The sequence below is a fragment of the Gymnodraco acuticeps genome, unplaced genomic scaffold (genome assembly GCF_902827175.1).
Source record: "Gymnodraco acuticeps unplaced genomic scaffold, fGymAcu1.1, whole genome shotgun sequence".
NCBI lineage: Eukaryota > Metazoa > Chordata > Actinopteri > Perciformes > Bathydraconidae > Gymnodraco > Gymnodraco acuticeps.
In genome coordinates, this window is record NW_022991386.1 from 406584 (window position 1) to 428738 (window position 22155).

General features: G+C 42.1%; 1 protein-coding gene across 1 annotated transcript in view; it reads left to right on the plus strand.

The window, feature by feature from the left end:
* The window catches only part of plp2 (proteolipid protein 2), a 45003-nt gene that overhangs the window by 15672 nt on the left and 7176 nt on the right, over positions 1 to 22155 (plus strand). The window contains exons 2-3 of the mRNA XM_034241340.1: positions 11182 to 11337; positions 14643 to 14741. Of these exons, the coding sequence (XP_034097231.1) occupies positions 11182 to 11337; positions 14643 to 14741 (255 nt within the window). The remainder of the gene's footprint in view (positions 1 to 11181; positions 11338 to 14642; positions 14742 to 22155) is intronic.

The following is a 22155-nucleotide window of genomic DNA, read 5'->3' on the forward strand; positions in this document are numbered from 1 at the left end:
GGAAACCCCAAATACCTTGGTGTGGCCTCTTTAAGTTTCCCAGCTAACAAGCCAAAAGTCTGCAGGAATAATTCAGCAAGTTGTGACTACATGTTTCCACTTCTTGTTAGATGACATTTTGAGTCTTTTATTCCGGCGGTCTTCAGTTATGCCTTTACTTGAACATGTTGAAGCTTCACAACATCATCACACCCCGTGTAGAACAAACTCCTGTGTGCCATTCAGCCGGTAGAGATAAGTCGTATGAGTCATGCTCTGAGTTGAACTTTCGCCCTGTTGTTGATAGCATGAATGTAAAGTGGTGACATGACTGGAGAGCTTGTCTCAGCGCTATTGAAGAAAGGGAAAGTGTGGTAGATGAACAAGCTGGATAATGACTAAACTGAACTTTCCATGTTGCTCTAAGCACACATGTTGCTCGCTTTACTGAGCCGCGGAAAGTGTAAAAAAACGCCCCAGATTGTGAGCGACTTCCCTAGCAACGGTTGCTGTTTGGTGTGTATCTGCACCGTGGACCCGCAGCTCTTGGCTCTCATGTTGCTGCTGCCGACTATAATTAGCCGAATCATTTCCCTCCAGTCACTTTTTAAAAGAGCGGCTCATTATACTGATAGCTGGAGTTCCTAAAAGCTGACCCGTGCAAACAGATCCTCCGCTGTGGGGGAAACATCGGCTAATAGAAATGACTAAATTGGCTAGTAGTGCAATATTCAAAGGCAGAATTAACAATATTTGGTAAATGAAAAATATATGAGACTATACAAACTATACACTTTAATTTCTTATGTTTATCTTAATATTTGTTTTCTTTTGTATTGAACATTTCACTTTAACTTATCATGTTTAAAAAACAATTACATATTTTATTTTATCTTTGTATTGCATATTCTTATTTTAACTTATGTTTTGCATAAATATTTATATTTATTTATTTTATTTGTATTTATTCTATTTATTTATTTTTATATTTTCATTGCCTATTCTTGCAACCTATCATGCAAAATGCACTTTTTGATGTCTTTTATATAACTATGTGTCCCCGGTGCGTCAGGGAACTCACGCAGCATCAGAAAATTAAACCCTCTCTCTTTTCCTCCGTACCCACATCTTTTAAAAACGGAGGTACAACGAGCGGATACTGATTTGCTGCTGATCTGACGTCAAATCGGCAGCGGACCCACAGAAAATTGCTATCAGAAACAATGCCTGACGTGTTTTGGACGTAATCTCGTCTTTGTTTACATTAGCAAGCCTCGCTAACACGCAGAGCTAACCTGTACTGGAGAGCACATGTGTTTTAAAAAGCAGGAAATAAAAAAAGGAACTCATCTTGTGATAAACCCGCAAGAGAAAAAGCATTTGAGCTCCATACTGTTTCATAAATAATCCTTGATGTGGTTTGGAACAGGATGGCGTTTTATCACAACCGAATTTAACTTTATCTCCGGTAGAATTCTGATCAGGCATTAGCCCCGCCTCCTCTTTTTTTTTTTTTTTAAGCTAAGGACCCAAGATCCTCGTTTCTCTAACAGGGCTGCAAAAGAGGGGTTTGAGGCACGGCTACAATGGGGGATCTGTTTGGTATTTTAAGCAACACACTTCACAGACATGTTTTGTATAGGTCTGGCCCTACAATATATGTTTCCAATATAGCATGATAGGTCCACTTTAAACATAAATCTATAAAATGAAGATACATAGAAGGGGAATATTGGTAGTGGACTGAGTTTGCTTTATTACATTTTTGAATGATAATAAGGAAGCAAAAGAGATCATTTCCTTTAAATATTGTGTATCAATTGGAATATCAGTCAAAATGTATTAACATGATTTCATGGAATAGCAGAAGGTACATTGGCAAGAAAGGAAAAACAATAAAATAATCCAAAAGTTATCAACAGATAAACCACTCGGAACGTAAGACAGAAATAACACAACATTTACAAATACATAAATATGTAAACAAAACGCTAACGGGACAAATAAAAGGGGGATATTTCTAAGTAAAAGTAAATAATCTAAATGATTAATGTTCTCCGTTTGGCGCTCCTTGTTTCAACATCTCGGCAGCTCTTCTTCTTCTGAGGGTCTGAGCAGAGGGTGTTTCTCTGTGACCCGGCTGCACAGAGCCTCTTTGTGCAGCCGGTGCCAGGCTCCAGAACACATGAAGCTCTGATGCATCGGGCCGTGTGTGTGTGTGTGTGTGTGTGTGTGTGTGTGTGTGTGTGTGTGTGTGTGTGTGTGTGTGTGTGTGTGTGTGTGTGTGTGTGTGTGTGTGTGTGTGTGTGTGGTGTGTGTGTGTGTGTGTGTGTGTGTGTGTGTGTGTGTGTGTGTGTGTGTGTGTGTGTGTGTGTGTGTGTGTGTGTGTGTGTGTGTGTGTGTGTGTGTGTGTGTGTGTGTGTGTGTGTGTGTGTGTGTAACAGTTGTGAGTGGGGGGCAGCAGAGTGACAGATGTAATGCTGTAATGCTGTAGTCAGTTGCATCGTGTGTGTGCTTCATTCAGACGGCACAGATTTCACACTCTGAGGTGTCGGAAAATACATCTTTGCAAAACACTTCATCGCTATAATCTGAACCAGAATCAGGTTTATTGATTCACGCCTCCGCACCTTCAGTGTCGCCCCCCCCCCCCCCCCCCCTGGAACTTCCTCCCTGCTGAAATCCGTAACGCCCCTTCTATGAACATCTGAAATCAACCCTGAAAACTCATCTGTTCAACAAAGCCTTCCAACATTAACTCACCCCCCCCCCCCCCCCCCCCTGCAATGTAACACTTCCATTTCTGCTCCCCCCCCTGTTTTATGTCTTGTCCTTAAATGTTTCATTGTTAAGCGACCTTGGGTTAATGAAAGGCGCTATGTCAATTAAAGTTATTATTATTACCAAGTAGAATCACATTTATACTGAATCTGCTTTGGTACATGTTGGTATGACACACACACACACACACACACACACACACACACACACACACACACACACACACACACACACACACACACACACACACACACACACACACACACACACACACACACACACACACACACAGTAAAATGGGTTAAGTTGTGAAGTAAAAGCAAATAAAGAACTTCTATCAAAACTATTGTAAAAATCTATTTTAAAATAACAAGTACAACATTTTGATCATTTAATTCGACTACTATTTGATGTAAGATGTACGATGTGTTAAATGCTGATACGTGCAGAGAAATGCCGGGTAAGAAGAGTCAACAGTGGAAAGAAATCACGTTTCAATATGCGGTTTAAAAACCGCCATGATAAATAAATTAGTCAATTAAAAGAAACTTAATTTGTAACTATTTCTAATGATTTTAAGTATGTTTTTAAACAAATCTGTTGATTTTACTGTATTCTTTTAAAAAATATATAATGTATTGTAATAAATATGACATGTTTGCTATATTCAGAACAGGGCCTTTCACACAAAGAACAATTATAAACACCCTTGAGTTGAAGAAATAACAATAAATCTGCAGATTAATTACAAATAAAATAGTCCTTAGTTGCAGCTCTTACGTCAAATGCACATACGTCACAGTTTTAGAGCAAAAATATGTAAATCTGGAAGTGAGAGTAGAGGAAGTTGTGTTTAAGGACATTAACATGATGTAGTAGGTAGACCTCCTTCACAGCTGCCATGTGTCCCTGTGTGAATGTTTCTACCCACGCTCTTTGACAATAGCTCTATAGAAAATAAACCGTGGCCCTGGTTCTGTTCAGGGTCGTGGGCTGCCTCGGTTTATGATGTCTGAACGTTGGCAGCTTCTCAGCGTTTCAGAGGAATGCACTGAGAGGAATGCAGGCAGACTTTTTCCCTCATATGGAAGAATCAGACGAGGATGGCACAAACAAACACATGCTGTTAATCTCAGAAGGAGCGGCGCGTGGTAATCGCTCTCACTGCGCACACATATTTCTCCCTGGCAGAGTCGCTTGTTATCATGTGGATGTTGTGAAGAGGCTGGAACAGTGATGCTCTGTTTGGATGATTGACTGTCCGACTGGCCTTTGAAACTGAGCATGGAGAGGATTGGTGCTCTCTCAGGTGCTTTACAGCTGTTTCATCAAGAACACGGCACAGTCTAATAGTGGAGAAATATTAGTCTTGTTCCTATCTGGCCTTACTCTTATAGGAATACCTAACCCAAAGACAAAGAATCAAAGAAAACAATTTTATGATCTGAAGAAAAGTATTACTTTTGCACTAGAAGCAATCGAGTGGTGCAGGAAGTAAGTTAGCATTTTACCACTTCCTGTTCCCTCGTCTCAGAGCCAATGGGATCTCTCCATAGGGTTTAGGAAACTATCTGAACTAAGGTCTGTGGTTGAGACACATTGAAGAGACGGATCACGTTTTGTTCTACGCAGTGCTTGAATTGGAATGAAAAAGGTGCCAGTACTCTAAAATCAGCAACTTTTTCAAGTCAATTTTATATATACAGCCCACAAACAAGAATTTGGCTACTATAATGCTGGTGGGTTTGTCTCTTTACTACTGTATATTTTAGAAAGGTTCACTGTACTTAACATTTTTTATGATAGGCAGCAGATATGGCTAAAGCTCAGTAAGGTCAATATTAACTGAAAATATAGCAATCAAAGTCTAGATCTTCTGCTGAAGACACATGAAGCAGAGACCTTTCAGGTGAGAGCCCCTCTGGTGGTGTTCAACATTAATGACAAGGAAACAAAGCTCTGGTCAGAAGCATTTTTTATAAAAAGCTTTAACAAAATTAAGTATTTCTGTACATTTTGAATGCAATCTAACTTTCCAACTCAGAAAACGAAAAACGAAAAAGTGCCAAAAGTCTTCTCACATGGCTGAGCTGCTTTGCAATATACTTCACCACTGAAGAATACAAATATGTATAAAGTAAACTATGATGCAATCTAACTTTCCAACTCAGAAAAATGATAAAGAGCATGAACAAAGAACATGTAAAAACAAATGCAACATTTGCACAATCTAAAATGAGAAACTGTAACTGCAAGTAACAAAGTCTGAGCAATGGTAAATAGTTACATTGAACACCAAGCTGATCAGATAACTCCCTGGTTGGTCTGAAGTCCTTCTATCTCCAGGATCTGTACAAATCGGCACATTATGCCAAAAGTCTTCTCACTGGGTGAGCTGCTTTGCAATATACTTCACATTGTTAGAAAAGGCTCCAGAAGGCCTTGGGGACATCAGTATCAGGGGCTGGAGCTGGACAGGCTCTTTCATCAGCACTTCTCCTTCCCTTTGCCAGCCAGGACCTCACATACTGTTCCGGATTGAACTGTCCTAGTGATGGTCCATTACATTTAATGAAAACCAGGCTGGACAGTCGGCTGACAGAGAGAGCATTCCTTTTTGCAGTAAGGATATCGTTCATGCAGCTGAATTCCCGCTCACACTCACTAGTGGAGACAGCGATGGTTCGGACTGCTTACAGTAGAGGCTCCATGGCAGCAGGTGTACGGGATGCCCTGGTTTCCTTGTATTCGGGAAAGCCCTGAACAGTCTCTCTTCTGTCCACTTTCAGCACTTCGCACAAACGTAGCACCTCTACGTCCCCATACTGTACGTCTAACTCCTCTTCAGGCCAACTTCCAGGATGGATAACTTTCATGTCCTGGATTAGCTGATTGTCCCGGGCCTCCCGGCCATGTAATGGGATTTCTCTTGTGCTGACATGAGAGGAGGTTGTGGAAGTCATTCTGTGTCTCAGATTCTCTACCATACTGCGGAAAAACTGACCTGCATGAATCTGTACAAGCCTGCCATTCTCACGCAGGGCAACACCCTTGAAGGACTTCTCAGCTAGAGCTGTATGAACTGTAGTCATGTGTGGGCCAGGCATGGTGACCATGGATTCAAAAACTCGTATTTCTCGAGTTAAGAGCCTATCTGCTGTAGGCAGTGTCATCTCTCTTTTTTGGAGTTGCCGAGAGAGGTCGCTGAGCTCTGTGAGCGCATCGTACATCAGTCCCAGATTGCTGACAAACGTTGCAGATGTGAGCACATCATCCAGGCCCTTGTACTTTGCTCTGTCTCTGGAATCCCTGCTCGTGTCGTTTGCAGCATTTGTGAAGTGATCATGAAGCACTCGGTAGTTTTCCCAGACTGCTCTGACGCTCCTTTCACTTGAAGCCACCCAGCGGATGGACAAAACACGCCCTATCACCAGGAGACGCTGTCCGACTGCTTGCGCACACTGCGCTAACTGCCTCTGATTTTTGGGGGAGGCATGGAACAAGGAATAGAGTTTGTCAAAAAAGATCTGGAAATGATTGAGCCCTGAGACCTCCTTGACCACATCCCCAACTGCCAGCTCTAGACGATGATTGGAGCAGTGCCACACAAACAGGCTTGGGAATTTACTACACAACTGGGTAGCAACGCCTGTTCTCTTCCCTAGCATGACTGAAGCCCCATCACATGCAAAAGAAACGAAACACTGACCTAAAAAGTCCTTGTTAAAATCTCTTCCGAGACACTCCATTAACGCCTTTGTGATGTCATCAGCCTTTGTTCCATCCAACTCGATCAGCTCCCAAAAAAACGTTTCGGGCTCAGCATCAGCTAATGCTGAGCGTAGACACACAACAAGCACCGTTTTACCACTAATAGTGGTAGATTCATCGACCAAAACGCAGAGTTTTCTTTGGTTTTCTGTAATGTCTTTTGCCATTTTTTTTCTTCAGCTCATGAGCTATGTGGTCGATGATTTCGCCACAGGTTTTATTGGAGTGCAAAACCCTGCCCACGTTCAGCCCATTCAGTTTCTGTACATTCAAATCAATTGGCATGTCTGTGAATGGCCGGCTATGTTTGCCAATTTTATATGCCGTTCGAAAAACTCTGATAGTGGTGTCTAATTCAGATTTATGCATAGACTGCACTTGATGTTGAATAGTTTCACGTGAAGCAGATGTAAGGATGTCAGCAGCTTTTACATGGGCTTGTGATTCTTTATGTTCTTTGATTTTTTTTTTCTCAGGCTAGCTTGTTGTTTGCCCTTGTCAACACCGAAATGAGACACTGCACACTCACCCCATTCAGTTGACAGTTTCAGTCCTTGTCCAGTGTGTATTCCCAAAGATTTGACATCTCTGCATATCCGACATCCTAGCTTCTTATCTTTAAGAAGGAGCCATGCATTGGTCTTGCAAAAATATTGCACCTGGTCCGTTGTCCAGCAGTCAGTCCAGCATCGCTTTGCCCGGTGTTGGTGGTGGCAGTTGAGCCAGCAGCAGCTAACGTTAGAGGCGGCGGAGGAGGCGGCGGAGCTAGTGCTAATGCTAATGCACTAGAACTTGGAGCAGGAGGATCAACCAAAGAAAGCTCCCCATCAGACACAATTTCCAACACAGGCACAGCATTCTCTGTATTTGAAGTTTCTTCCGAACCGCTGTCTTTTTGCACTTTTATTAATCCACGCTAACATTTTAGAAATGCTAATTTGTGACGTGACTTGCTTTCCTTCTCTAGGGGGCGTGCCTGCTCTGTTCTATTACTCTACATAGCCACCCACTGGGTGGGAGTTGCACTGCATAAACACAACACACGTGCATCTAGGTATGTAAATTGTAAAGCATTAAAACATGGTTTTACTAACCGTTTTCAGTATGTTGTTACTTCGGCATTATTATTATTATTTTGAAACGTGTATTACTATTAAATCACGGTCAAATAGGTTAATTTTGACATAGTCGTTTCCACCACAGTATTTACATGGAGAAGATAAGCCCCGCCCCCTCTCCAGCACGTTCTGTTTGAATGACAGGAGTAAACAGCTGACAGCCGCTGTGAAACTCCAGCGGTTAGAGCGATGAGAATGTCCGTTCGGCACCTCATGACGCATCTACTGAGTACCGGGCGGCTGTATATATATATATGGATGTATAATAAGAACGGCGGGAGAGTGTTGAGTACTGGCACGGTGCATGAGTACCGGAGTACCGCCAGCATGCCGGTACTGAGTAAGAAGTGCCGGTACTCCATGGGTCAGAACCAGAAGTGCCGGTACTGCGTACCGGCCCAATTCCAGCACTGGTTCTACGACATTAAATCATCAGCAGTGACCCTACTGGTGATTTCTGAAGAGTTGACGTGTCTGAGAAACGATGGTTGTTACCAAGTGGCTGAATAGGACTACAGAAGTTGTGGAGGCCGTTATACGTCATTACGCCGAACACGTAAACACCCCTCTAAGTTGGTTTGCCCTGTTCTGCTTGAAAGCAAGAACCTGCCTCCTGCAGACTGTTCAAACAAACGCTTCAACTTGTTCCATTTAGAATCTGTGTGTTTGAATATGGATCTTAAGTTGGCGTGACGTTGAAGTCGTGCTGCTGGACTCGCCTCTAGTTCCTTTATAGCATAACGTTAGCATTTTGCTTCTGGCGACTAGATTTATGATTTGAAAATTATAAAAGTAGGGTAGACATGTGGAGATTATCCGGCTGAACAAAACGTGCATTTATCAAACAGGTTCGTTTTTGACAGACCTTATTTCGAGCTATTTTCCAAAACCCTATGGGGAGATCCCGTTGGCTCTGAGACGAGGGAACAGGAAGTGTACAATGCTTACCCACTTCCAGGTTTTAGGACTCGTCACTGCACCACTCTATTGCAGGCATGAGTTGCACAAGCATACGACTGTTCACCTCAAGTGTTTTAAATATCGTATCTGTAGTTTTTTGGGGAAGTATGTACAACCAGGCAAATGACACGTGGATTATTCTGCAGAAGTTGTGTGAAAGTTTGTATGAAGGATGTTTTCATATTGTTTTGTTCTCTTAAAATGAAGCCCCATTAACTTAAATGTTTCCAAAAGTATTTTCTAAGTCTTTCCATTCTTCTTTCACCAGGGATCTATATCTGATCAATGGTCAACAATCCAATAGCATCATTGTTTGCCTTTATTTTGAAATTCAACTTTATTTAGAAAGATACTGCTTTAGACACGCCTTTATTTTGAAAACCCCATGCATCCAATCAAATAGTAGTTACCATATTCAAATGTGTGGTATCAGCAAGTACTGTAGAGCAGGGGTTCCCAACCCTTGGTCCGCGGACCGGTACCAGGCCGCGGAGGTGTTACTGCCGGGCCGCGAAATAGCTGTGAGTTTATCGTAATATTTGCAGAATTATATAAAAATAATTTTCGCACCTATACCAGTCATGTTATTTCATCCAGTAGCCTAGTTAATCTTTCACCAGATAACCGTTGAAAATGGCTTTTATGATGTTCCGAGGGATTCGGCGGCTCAGCCTAAGGTCTCAGCCTCTCATGCGCACGAGAAAGTTACCGGTGCGCCAAGGAGGAAGAGGAGCAGGAGACAACCGTTTAATTGCAGACTGTTATGTTTATGTGGGGAAATGGCAGTGCATACATTATTTGAGATATATTTCAAACTCTGACTTCATTTTAAGGACATGTCGGCCAGGGGTGTAGAGCTATATGTTTAAGCACCGGATTGGCAAAACAGTAGAGTAAATCAGTCTGCCTTGATCTATGAATTCATGTCCGGGACTCTCACGGTATCTGCTGCCACAGCTGTTTCATAGAAGGAAAACCTCCTTCACTTCATGAAATGGCTGCAGCACCAGGAGGCAGCGGGACGTGTACTCCGCCTCTGAGAAGTGCAGCACCAGCGGGTAAAGAGCTGTGCCTTTTTACGCACTGCCTTCGCTGTGTTTACCTTCATCAGCACAGCTTAAGAGTGACTGCAGGGCAGGCTGCTACGTGTTAACCACACACACCTCTACACACATCTCTACACACATCAAAACTGAAAGATTAACTTAAAATTTATTAGTTATATGTAAAGTAAAAAAGGTGTGGTGTGGTGTGTGTGTGTGTGTGCTGTTGGTGTGTGTGTGGTGTGTGTGTGTGTGGTGATGTGGTGTGTGTGTTGGTGTGTGGTGTGTGTAGTGTGTGGTGTGTGTGTGTGGTGTGTGGTGTGTGTGTGTGTGTGTGTGTGTGTGTGTGTGTGTGTGTGTGTGTGTGTGTGTGTGTGTGTGTGTGTGTGTGTGTGTTGTGTGTGTGTGTTGTGTGTGTGTGTGTGTGGTGTGTTTGTGGGTGTGTGTGTGTGTGTGTGTGGTGTGTGTGTGTGTTGATGTGTGTGTGTGTGTGTGTGTGTGTTGTGTGTGTGTGTGTGTGTGTGTGTGTGTGTGTGTGTGTGTGTGTGTGTGTGTGTGTCAGCACAGCTTAAGAGTGACTGCAGGCTGCTATACGTGTTAACCACACACACCTCTACACACATCGAACTGCCCGATTACTTCCCCTTTTATTAGTTTTATGTCCAGTCACCAAGGCGCATGATGTGTGTATGTGCTCTGCTCAGCTCAGCTCTGTGTGTTCGGTGTGTTTGTGTCTGTCCGACACCGGCATTTGTTTTAAAATGACCATGAACAGTAATTTACACACATCTGCTAACTCCATAGGTAGCCTATATGCGAGTGTTCCCAAAATAAATTAGTTTAATCTTAAACTCGATGTAGTGCTAAATGCTATCGGAGTGCATCGGAACGAACGTCACTATCATAATATCTTCTGAAAACAAATGCCAGTGACACACACACACACACACACACACACACACACACACACACACACACACACACACACACACACACACACACACACACACACCCTTCATAATGCGCCTTCTCCTCGTTTTCCCATCACTGGATTATCCGTAAATCATACAAACAAAACCAAAACGTTGATTTATCTGTTTTCCCGTTTTGGTTTAAAAACTGAATAACGTCGGTTTTCCGTTTCAAAAAACGACACCGGTTCTTTTTTAAACGTTGTTAATATGTTTTGGATGCATATTGTTCTAGTATTTGTTCAGGCTGTTACATACAATTAGCCTCTGTTGCTACCTGCTGGTGAGTAAATATTAAAATCGGTTAAAATTGACAACCAGTCCGCGATTTTTTTTTAAATGTATCTGCCGGTCCTTGGCACATTAAAGGTTCTGAACCCCTGCTAGAGAAGTTGTATTTACTAATTCAAGGTTAACACTGGTGCAGCAACTTGTATAAACACAACAACTTTTTATGACAAAACATTTTCTTTCAAGTATCCGGGGATATCTGTCCCTTTCTCAAAACCTTGCATTGATCTGTTCATTGTCCCTTCCCCACTCTTTCCTTTCTTTCAGGTCGTCAGCTTGATCGTCATCATCTGCTTCGCGTCCTCAAACTATGGAGGATACTCCACGGTGGCCATCTGCAAGATGATCTTCGCCATCATCTTCTTCGTCATCTTCATGATGGAGATCGACAAGCAGATCCTCGTGATCAACTGGGTCTGGACCGTGAGTCCTCTACACACACACACACACACACACACACACACACACACACACACACACACACACACACACACACACACACACACACACACAATGAAGCCTGATATTTAACTCGGTTCAGACAAAAAACATGATTTAATCGATTTAACTTATTCACTGACCTGAAGAGTGTTATTGCGTGCACACACACATAGCACACATAGCACACACACACACATAGCACACACATAGCACACCAACCCAGTCTCACGGCATTTCATGTTCACCAACACGATTTTTAATCTATTGATTCGTGTTCCCCAACACGATTTGCCCATTTTTTTCATGTTGCACAGCACGATTTTTTTTCGTGTTGCACAGCACGATTTTAAAAGCAATGTATTTCTACTGCTTGCAGCACGTCTTTTTCTCCGGTCGGGTCGAGGAAGACCTGAAGCTGTGTGGTTCATAAAAACATGTTCTTACTCAATATCAAGCCACAATTATTGCTTTTATTTTAAATCGTATAATTTCGGACTTTTGTTGCCGTCTGTGAGGAAAATAAATGGGGCTCAGAGCCTCAGGATACTGAAATCTGTATTTTTTAAATATTTTTATTTGTTATTCTTTTCAAAATAACACACTGTTATTTACTCACCAATAATACACAATTATCCTTGCTTTTATTTATTGGTTTAATTCCATAATCTCTGGCTTTTTTGGCATCCGTCAGGAACTGAATTTCAAAATAAAAATAACCGGACATAGGCATTACCCAAGATCCTCAGCTATGGTTTTAAGCTCGCTTATTGGATGTTTTAGCCGCAATGCATGCTGGGATTTGGTGTTTATATGATATGAAATCCGGAAAACATTTGTGTACCTTGTGTGCATCTAGTGGTTAAAGCACGTTATTGAATTATTGTGTTTGATTAAAAAAATATTAAGAGTACATACTTTCATAGGGGGAAAGTATAAATATAGAAATATAGAATATAAAAAATCAAGAAGATACTATAAAGTGATCTCTACAATAAAACAGTTTAGTGCAGAATGTACAAAGATATTAATAGGAGGAGGTGCAAAACAGAAAAACGAATTAACCTTTATTTAAACATTAAATAACAGATTAAGGTCTTCTTTTAAATAAGAAAAAAACGTTGGGGGTATCTATCTACAGATAAATATTAAGCCTGACAAAGTACTTAACGTCTAATATATTGCTTTCCTGCAATGTTAACTATGTTGAAGCACTTATTTTAACTAATATTATACATATGAATTATACTCTTATGTATGTAGATAGAATAAGAAATGTGCAGAATATGACAGTTTAATGGTGGAGGTACACACATATTGATAGATGTCTTGTAATGCACTGTTGAGGAACCTGTGACCCAAGTGTTTCATTCATTGCATAACTACACCGTAGTTGTGTATATGATATGTCAATAAACCTTTGAAAATCTTGAAAGGGATGTGCAAAATAGCCATAATATACAGTCTTTAATTAACTATTAGTAGAGAATAACGAGTAATGAATATACTTTATTACTCGTTTCCATTCATGTCAATTGCAGATACAGGTTTAGTCTTCTCAAGCACCAACTATCAAATATCTCTCCTGATTGTTGGCACTTGACAATCACCTTACCTGAATTTTACTCAGGTGTAACTAAAGTCTGATTTAAGGGTTGTTTATATTTCACATAATTAATCAGAATCTGCAAAGTAACTCAAATAAATGCAGTGGAGTAAAAATACCAGGTTAACCTCTGAATTGTAGTGGAGTAGAATTACAAAGTAACAATGAGCTGTCATGTGGGTGTATATATAGCGATTTTCACCTATTTATTAATTATAATAAATAATATATAATAGTTTTACATTTGATAGCGCCAATGTGTTTAATACGGGCAACTTCTAATTGTGGGAAAAACGAAAACGTTCAGTAGAGACGTCCCATAGAACATTTGGCGAAACACAATAGCCAGCATGTGTAGTTCTGGGGGGGCGTTCGATTCCAGTTTTGGATAGTCTGGCGTGGTTTCGTTCCATTTCACACAGCTGTTTGACGCTCTGCGTAACCTTACGGGGGACTGTAGTCCTAAACGATAGCTGGGGATTATGGGTAGTGTAGTGTCTTCGGCCATCCTAAACTCAGAAAGGTTGACAATCGCAATGACGCTCGAAATGTCCCTTATAGTCCTACGTCTGTTTCCGGATATTTTATTTTGAAATTCAGTCCCTGACGGACGCCAAAAAAGCCCGAGATTATGGAATTAAACCAATAAATAAAATTAAGGATAATTGTGTATTATTGGTGAGTAAATAACAGTGTGTTATTTTGAAAAGAATAACAAATAAAAATATTTAAAAAATACAGATTTCAGTATACTGAGGCTCTGAGCCCCATTTATTTTCCTCACAGACGGCAACAAAAGTCCGAAATTATACGATTTAAAATAAAAGCAATAATTGTGGCTTGATATTGAGTAAGAACATGTTTTTATGAACCACACAGCTTCAGGTCTTCCTCGACCCGACCGGAGAAAAAGACGTGCTGCAGGCAATAGAAATACATTGCTTTTAAAATCGTGCTGTGCAACACGAAAAAAAGGGGCACATCGTGTTGGGGAACACGAATCAATAGATTAAAAATCGTGTTATTGAACACGAAATGCCGTGAGACTGGGTTGAGCACACATAGCACACATAGCACACATAGCACACATAGCACACATAGCACACATAGCACACATAGCACACATAGCACACACACATACACACCCACATAGCACACACACACATAGCACACACACACATAGCACACACACACACACACACACACACACACATAGCACACACACACAGTTACACAACACTTTGTTAGAAAAATATCCCTCGTCACCAGCTTGAGCTTCAATCTCAGGATCCATGTATTTATGATCCTCTCCAGAATGGAAGGAGTCATCACATACAGAGCATCAACTAGTTCCTGAACAGTGTCCTTCACATGCTGATATCCAAGAGAGGGAGTTACACAGTCACAAGATGGAGGAATAGAAAGCAGTATTCAATGTTTACTTCAGATTAGCTCCACGTCAGAAATGAGCATGCTTGTCATATGTCTGTCTCCATAGAGGCTGAATCATCATGTTAATCACATAGCTATCATATGCCTCAAACAGTCCTGATGCTCTTCTAGGTAATCACACATCCTGTCATGAACACAGCTACAGTTGGGATACCTTTGTTATCATGTTACTCTCATACTGGAAGAGGACATTCTGTATTTTCACAACACTTTATCTTCTCCTTCTGTTCAGGATCTGTTACGTGCCGGTATCGGAGCCGTGCTCTACATCATCGTCTCTCTGGTGTCTGTGATTGGAGGAACCGGTGACGGCGCTCGAATTGCAGGCGGGGTCAGTGAAGCAGCCATGAGATTAATACTGAAACCGTTTTACTGCTTGTTTTGACAATCATTAACAATGAATCAGCGATTATCAAGGTGTGGAAACGTATAACGGATTAAATTATCTGACTGTCTCGTGGAAGGCTCTGAGTCAGAGTTGAGTAATATGACCATCTGAAATCTCACGCTTCCTTCCTGTTTTAGTGGAGTGAACATCACAAGACTTTTGTCACAATTTCACAGAAAGTCTACGAAGTGTTTAAGAGAGATGAGCATCTGTTCTCAAGCAGGTTACATTTTTGTTTTGCAATGGCTGCAGGAAATGAGGAAAATATGCATCCATTTTATTGGACTATCTGACTTCTTCTATATTTTCAAGATTATGCAAAAAAAAGCGTTGCATATAAAAAAAGGAAATTATATTTGACAGTCTTTTGTTCAATAAATTGAGCATTAAACTGAACACAAAAGGCAACAATATAAAATAACAATATTTAAATCAGGAGAGACTGAGGCCCCGGCCACACGAGGACGAAAACGGCTAAACGCATAGGATTAACGCAATCGCAAACAAGCTTCCGTCCACACGCAATAGTCATCCGGATAGTGTCTGCCCACACGAGACCGCTCCGTTTAGCTCCAACCGCTGGAGAAGCTGCAGTACATATGCTGAGCCTGTACGTGGCGCTGTAACTTCCTCCACAAAAGCAGCGAAGAAGCATGGTTGTCATGGTTGCCCTTCTGTTTATTCTCCGCGGTGGGGGCCGAGGGAACCGGGCAGAGTTTTTCGCCAGTCAACGTGTATTAAAGTTTAAATCTTCCGACAAAATTATAAAAGTGCCGGTCAAAGGTCTTCTTTGTTATTTATTGAGCTTTAAAACAAATGAATAACGAATCTATATAATATAATAATAAAATACACGGAGCCTCTCTTTTTCCTCCCTCTCTTCGGACAGCGCCAGTGTCTGTTTCATGCAGCAGCTGATCCAGTAATGAGTGACCCGGCCGACAGTAAAAATAAACATATTTATAACCAGGGGTGCACATAACTTTTTTGCCCTGGTTCTCAAAGGAGCACCTGGAGATGTTGCTTGGTGCTCATCCTTAAAATGAAATAAACCGTAACTTTTGAGGGGGTCTTAACTTTATTTGCCAGACACACGGCACTGAACACACATGCAGAGGTGAACACAGAACACACATGCAGAGGTGAACACAGAACACACATGCAGAGGTGAACACAAGACAACATTAGCACGACCAGTAATCCTACAAGCTGTCATCACTACCCTCCTGACTGTTCTCCTCACTGTCTTCCTCTCTGTCAGACATGGTAGCTGATGATGTAGGCCTACTTCTTTCTCTCTGGTTGAGTCTGTGATTAGCTGCTTGCATCCACAAGTCAACAGCTGGTTTTGGGTCGAAAGTCTCTGTTGTCATTTTAGACAAGTGGATGTAATCAAATAAGTATGTGAACATAACCAATAACCTACCATAGCCAATAACAAATGAATGTAACTTATTTTATTTGTGTTGTTCATTCATATCTTATTTTACCTTAACATTTATTTATTTCTGCATTTTTTTTCATCTCTCCAGTTTTAAAGGATATTTTTGGTTACTGTCCTATAGTATACATTGGAATGATTTCAAACCTGTTTATCCCAATAATTATAAAGGAGTGCCTTGGAAATATGTGTTTACATCAATTGTGATCAAACTGTTTGAACTTAGACTAAAGTGAACTATCTAAACACTCAAGAGTCCTTTACCTCACTGAGCTGTAGTATCAGTCTGACTGGAGAGGACTCTCCCTCCACATTATTGGAGACACATCTTCTTCTTATATCCGTTAAAGCAGCTAGCACCAGATTCTAATAACAACAGCGCCGGTACCGGGCGGTGCGCCCTTCTCTCTCTCCCACGCGCACTCGCACGTTGGCTGTGAGCTGCGGGCGCCAGATAAGCCAACATCCCCCATTTTCATCACTTCCAGCGCCCATCGTAGAGGGCAAATGAAACGTGTAACTGGGGTGAAAAGGGTGTTACATTTACTTAATTATGAATGTTGTTACATCAAGACCGAAAATTAGGATGAGCACCAACGGTCAAAAATGTTTTTTTCCCTCCCAGAACTGCCAGCGCAGCGCCTCCACAGATCTGGCGCCCTAGGCGAACATCTATAACGCCAGTGCTACGTGCGGACCCTGAGTTCATATGCAACTCGCAAATATATTTTTCTCTCTTTCCTCACTCCTCTCTTCTCCCTTCTCTCTCTTCTCTCTCTCTCTCTCTCTCTCTCTCTCTCTCTCTCTCTCTCTCTCTCTCTCAATGTTGGTACGCAAATGCGCCTTTTTTCAAATGACCCGGTGCTCTTTTTTTGGCGGAGGTGCGCATGCGCACCTGCGCGCCAGTTATGTGCAGCCCTGTTTATAACTAGTTTAGGTAGTTTGAGAGGTGTCTCCGTCCTGTCAGATTAGACTTCACTCGCGTTTATGTCCATATCGAGAGAAAGAAAAATAATCTGAATTCAGTGTGCAGTTTGCTTTGACGCGGGGGTGAGCAGCAGAGGTGGGGAGAGGCGGGGCTATTGCCTCATCATTATCAGAAAATGATCGTATAGGGCGTACACACGGAGCCGTCGGACCCCCCAGAGCGTTGCGTATGCCGTTCTATCCACCTTGGGACCCGTTATCGTTTCCGCAGTCGTTTAGTGCCGTATTCGGTCATCCTCGTGTGGCCGAACGGTCTATATCAGTGGTTCCCAAACTTTTTGTGCCCAAGGCACACCAAAGGACAAGTACAAATCTCAAGGCACACCTATTGTGCAAAATAGCCCTTATAACACGTGTTATCACTCATATCATGTAAAATATCTGTAAATGTGCATAATTATTTACTAATGCCAAATAAAATGTGACAAAGACAACTATATTACTCATGAAATATTTATTAACGAAATATTTCAGAAATGAATTTGAAACTTTATCAAATTAGGCTTCATCAAAGCAGCGACACACTCATTTAAACCAGACAGGTCACAAAATTAAAAATGAGGCAAAGGAAACTCAGCAGAAATTCAGCACAGAGAACTGTCAATGCAAGGAAGCTGCATTGTCCATGGTCCTGAACTACAAATTATAAATGTAACATTTCAGCAATCAGCATTGAAACATGTGCTATTGTAAATATTTTGCCGACTTACAAATTATTGTGCCTGTCGGGGCGCGCATACTTTTGTAATCCTTGGTGGCACTGAGGAGAGGGCCACTCGCAAGTCCTGTTCAACAGAGAGCCGTGACCTCCTGTTGTTCTTCATGTAAACCAGAGTAGAGAACGCCAACTCCAGAGATGGGGTCGTTACTAAAAAAAATGTAATATATTACTTTTTTTTAAAAAAGTAATATATTACACTACTTCGTTACTATCTACATAAAGTAACTCGTTACTTTACTCGTTACTTTACTCGCCGAGCACGTACGAACTGCGCATTTGTGAGTGGCAATAACTCTCCTTACCAGCAGGCGGCGGTAGTGTGTATTCGTCATTCAAAACAGGCAACAACCGGAAGACAGAGAAGAAGAACAGACTACGTGATATAAACAAACAACAAATAGCGTGTGCAGTAGCTTCACCTTAGCATGTGTTCTTTGCAGGTGCTTGTTGAGGTTTGACGTGGTGTTTCCAGCAGTGGATAACAGCTTCTGGCCTGGACACAGTTTGCACCTCACCGTCACATTCCTGTCTATTCTTCGGACGAACTCAAAATAATGGGCATACCTCCACCCAGTGCTGGAATTGGGCCGGTACTCACCGGTACGCAGTACCGGCACTTCTGGTTCTGACCCATGGAGTACCGGCACTTCTTGCTCAGTACCGGCATGCTGGCGGTACTCCGGTACTCATGCACCGTGCCAGTACTCAACACTCTCCCGCCGTTCTTATTATACATCCATATATATATATACAGCCGCCCGGTACTCAGTAGATGCGTCATGAGGTGCCGAACGGACATTCTCATCGCTCTAACCGCTGGAGTTTCACAGCGGCTGTCAGCTGTTTACTCCTGTCATTCAAACAGAACGTGCTGGGGAGGGGGCGGGGCTTATCTTCTCCATGTAAATACTGTGGTGGAAACGACTATGTCAAAATTAACCTATTTGACCGTGATTTAATAGTAATACATGTTTCAAAATAATAATAATGCCGAAGTAACAACATACTGAAAACTGTTAGTAAAACCATGTTTTAATACTTTACAATTTACATACCTAGATGCACGTGTGTTGTGTTTATGCAGTACAACTCCCACCCAGTGGGTGGCTATGTAGAGTGATAGAACAGAGCAGGCACGCCCCCGAGAGAAGGAAAGCAAATCACGTCACAAATTAGCATTTCTAAAATGTTAGCGTGGATTAATAAAAGTGCAAAAAGACAGCGGTTGTCGCCGGAAGAAACTTCAAATACAGAGAATGCTGTGCCTGTGTTGGAAATTGTGTCTGATGGGGAGCTTTCTTTGGTTGATCCTCCTGCTCCAAGTTCTAGTGCATTAGCATTAGCACTAGCTCCGCCGCCTCCTCCAGAGCCTCTAACGTTAGCTGCTGCTGGCGCAACTGCCACCACCAACACCGGGCAAAGCGATGCACCTGACTGCTGGACAACGGACCAGGTGCAATATTTTTGCAAGACCAATGCATGGCTCCTTCTTAAAGATAAGAAGCTAGGATGTCGGATATGCAGAGATCATGTCAAATCTTTGGGAATACACACTGGACAAGGACTGAAACTGTCAACTGAATGGGGTAAGTGTGCAGTGTCTCATTTCGGTGTTGACAAGGGCAAACAACAAGCTAGCCTGAGAAAAAAAATCAAAGAACATAAAGAATCACAAGCCCATGTAAAAGCTGCTGACATCCTTACATCTGCTTCACGTGAAACTATTCAACATCAAGTGCAGTCTATGCATAAATCTGAATTAGACACCACTATCAGAGTTTTTCGAACGGCATATAAAATTGGCAAACATAGCCGGCCATTCACAGACATGCCAATTGATTTGAATGTACAGAAACTGAATGGGCTGAACGTGGGCAGGGTTTTGCACTCCAATAAAACCTGTGGCGAAATCATCGACCACATAGCTCATGAGCTGAAGAAAAAAAATGGCAAAAGACATTACAGAAAACCAAAGAAAACTCTGTGTTTTGGTCGATGAATCTACCACTATTAGTGGTAAAACGGTGCTTGTTGTGTGTCTACGCTCAGCATTAGCTGATGCTGAGCCCGAAACGTTTTTTTGGGAGCTGATCGAGTTGGATGGAACAACGGCTGATGACATCACAAAGGCGTTAATGGAGTGTCTTGGAAGAGATTTTAACGAGGACTTTTTAGGTCAGTGTTTCGTTTCTTTTGCATGTGATGGGGCTTCAGTCATGCTAGGGAAGAGAACAGGCGTTGCTACCCAGTTGTGTAGTAAATTCCCAAGCCTGTTTGTGTGGCACTGCTCCAATCATCGTCTAGAGCTGGCAGTTGGGGATGTGGTCAAGGAGGTCTCAGGGCTCAATCATTTCCAGATCTTTTTTGACAAACTCTATTCCTTGTTCCATGCCTCCCCCAAAAATCAGAGGCAGTTAGCGCAGTGTGCGCAAGCAGTCGGACAGCGTCTCCTGGTGATAGGGCGTGTTTTGTCCATCCGCTGGGTGGCTTCAAGTGAAAGGAGCGTCAGAGCAGTCTGGGAAAACTACCGAGTGCTTCATGATCACTTCACAAATGCTGCAAACGACACGAGCAGGGATTCCAGAGACAGAGCAAAGTACAAGGGCCTGGATGATGTGCTCACATCTGCAACGTTTGTCAGCAATCTGGGACTGATGTACGATGCGCTCACAGAGCTCAGCGACCTCTCTCGGCAACTCCAAAAAAGAGAGATGACACTGCCTACAGCAGATAGGCTCTTAACTCGAGAAATACGAGTTTTTGAATCCATGGTCACCATGCCTGGCCCACACATGACTACAGTTCATACAGCTCTAGCTGAGAAGTCCTTCAAGGGTGTTGCCCTGCGTGAGAATGGCAGGCTTGTACAGATTCATGCAGGTCAGTTTTTCCGCAGTATGGTAGAGAATCTGAGACACAGAATGACTTCCACAACCTCCTCTCATGTCAGCACAAGAGAAATCCCATTACATGGCCGGGAGGCCCGGGACAATCAGCTAATCCAGGACATGAAAGTTATCCATCCTGGAAGTTGGCCTGAAGAGGAGTTAGACGTACAGTATGGGGACGTAGAGGTGCTACGTTTGTGCGAAGTGCTGAAAGTGGACAGAAGAGAGACTGTTCAGGGCTTTCGCGAATACAAGGAAACCAGGGCATCCCATACACCTGCTGCCATGGAGCCTCTACTGAAAGCAGTCCGAACCATCGCTGTCTCCACTAGTGAGTGTGAGCGGGCATTCAGCTGCATGAACGATATCCTTACTGCAAAAAGGAATGCTCTCTCTGTCAGCCGACTGTCCAGCCTGGTTTTCATTAAATGTAATGGACCATCACTAGGACAGTTCAATCCGGAACAGTATGTGAGGTCCTGGCTGGCAAAGGGAAGAAGAAGTGCTGATGAAAGAGCCTGTCCAGCTCCAGCCCCTGATACTGATGTCCCCAAGGCCTTCTGGAGCCTTTTCTAACAATGTGAAGTATATTGCAAAGCAGCTCACCCAGTGAGAAGACTTTTGGCATAATGTGCCGATTTGTACAGATCCTGGAGATAGAAGGACTTCAGACCAACCAGGGAGTTATCTGATCAGCTTGGTGTTCAATGTAACTCTTTACCATGGCTCAGACTTTGTTACTTGCAGTTACAGTTTCTCATTTTAGATTGTGCAAATTTTGCATTTGTTTTTACATGTTCTTTGTTCATGCTCTTTATCATTTTTCTGAGTTGGAAAGTTAGATTGCATCATAGTTTACTTTATACATATTTGTATTCTTCAGTGGTGACGTATATTGCAAAGCAGCTCAGCCATGTGAGAAGACTTTTGGCACTTTTTCGTTTTTCGTTTTCTGAGTTGGAAAGTTAGATTGCATTCAAAATGTACAGAAATACTTAATTTTGTTAAAGCTTTTTATAAAAAATGCTTCTGACCAGAGCTTTGTTTCCTTGTCATTAATGTTGAACACCACCAGAGGGGCTCTCACCTGAAAGGTCTCTGCTTCATGTGTCTTCAGCAGAAGATCTAGACTTTGATTGCTATATTTTCAGTTAATATTGACCTTACTGAGCTTTAGCCATATCTGCTGCCTATCATAAAAAATGTTAAGTACAGTGAACCTTTCTAAAATATACAGTAGTAAAGAGACAAACCCACCAGCATTATAGTAGCCAAATTCTTGTTTGTGGGCTGTATATATAAAATTGACTTGAAAAAGTT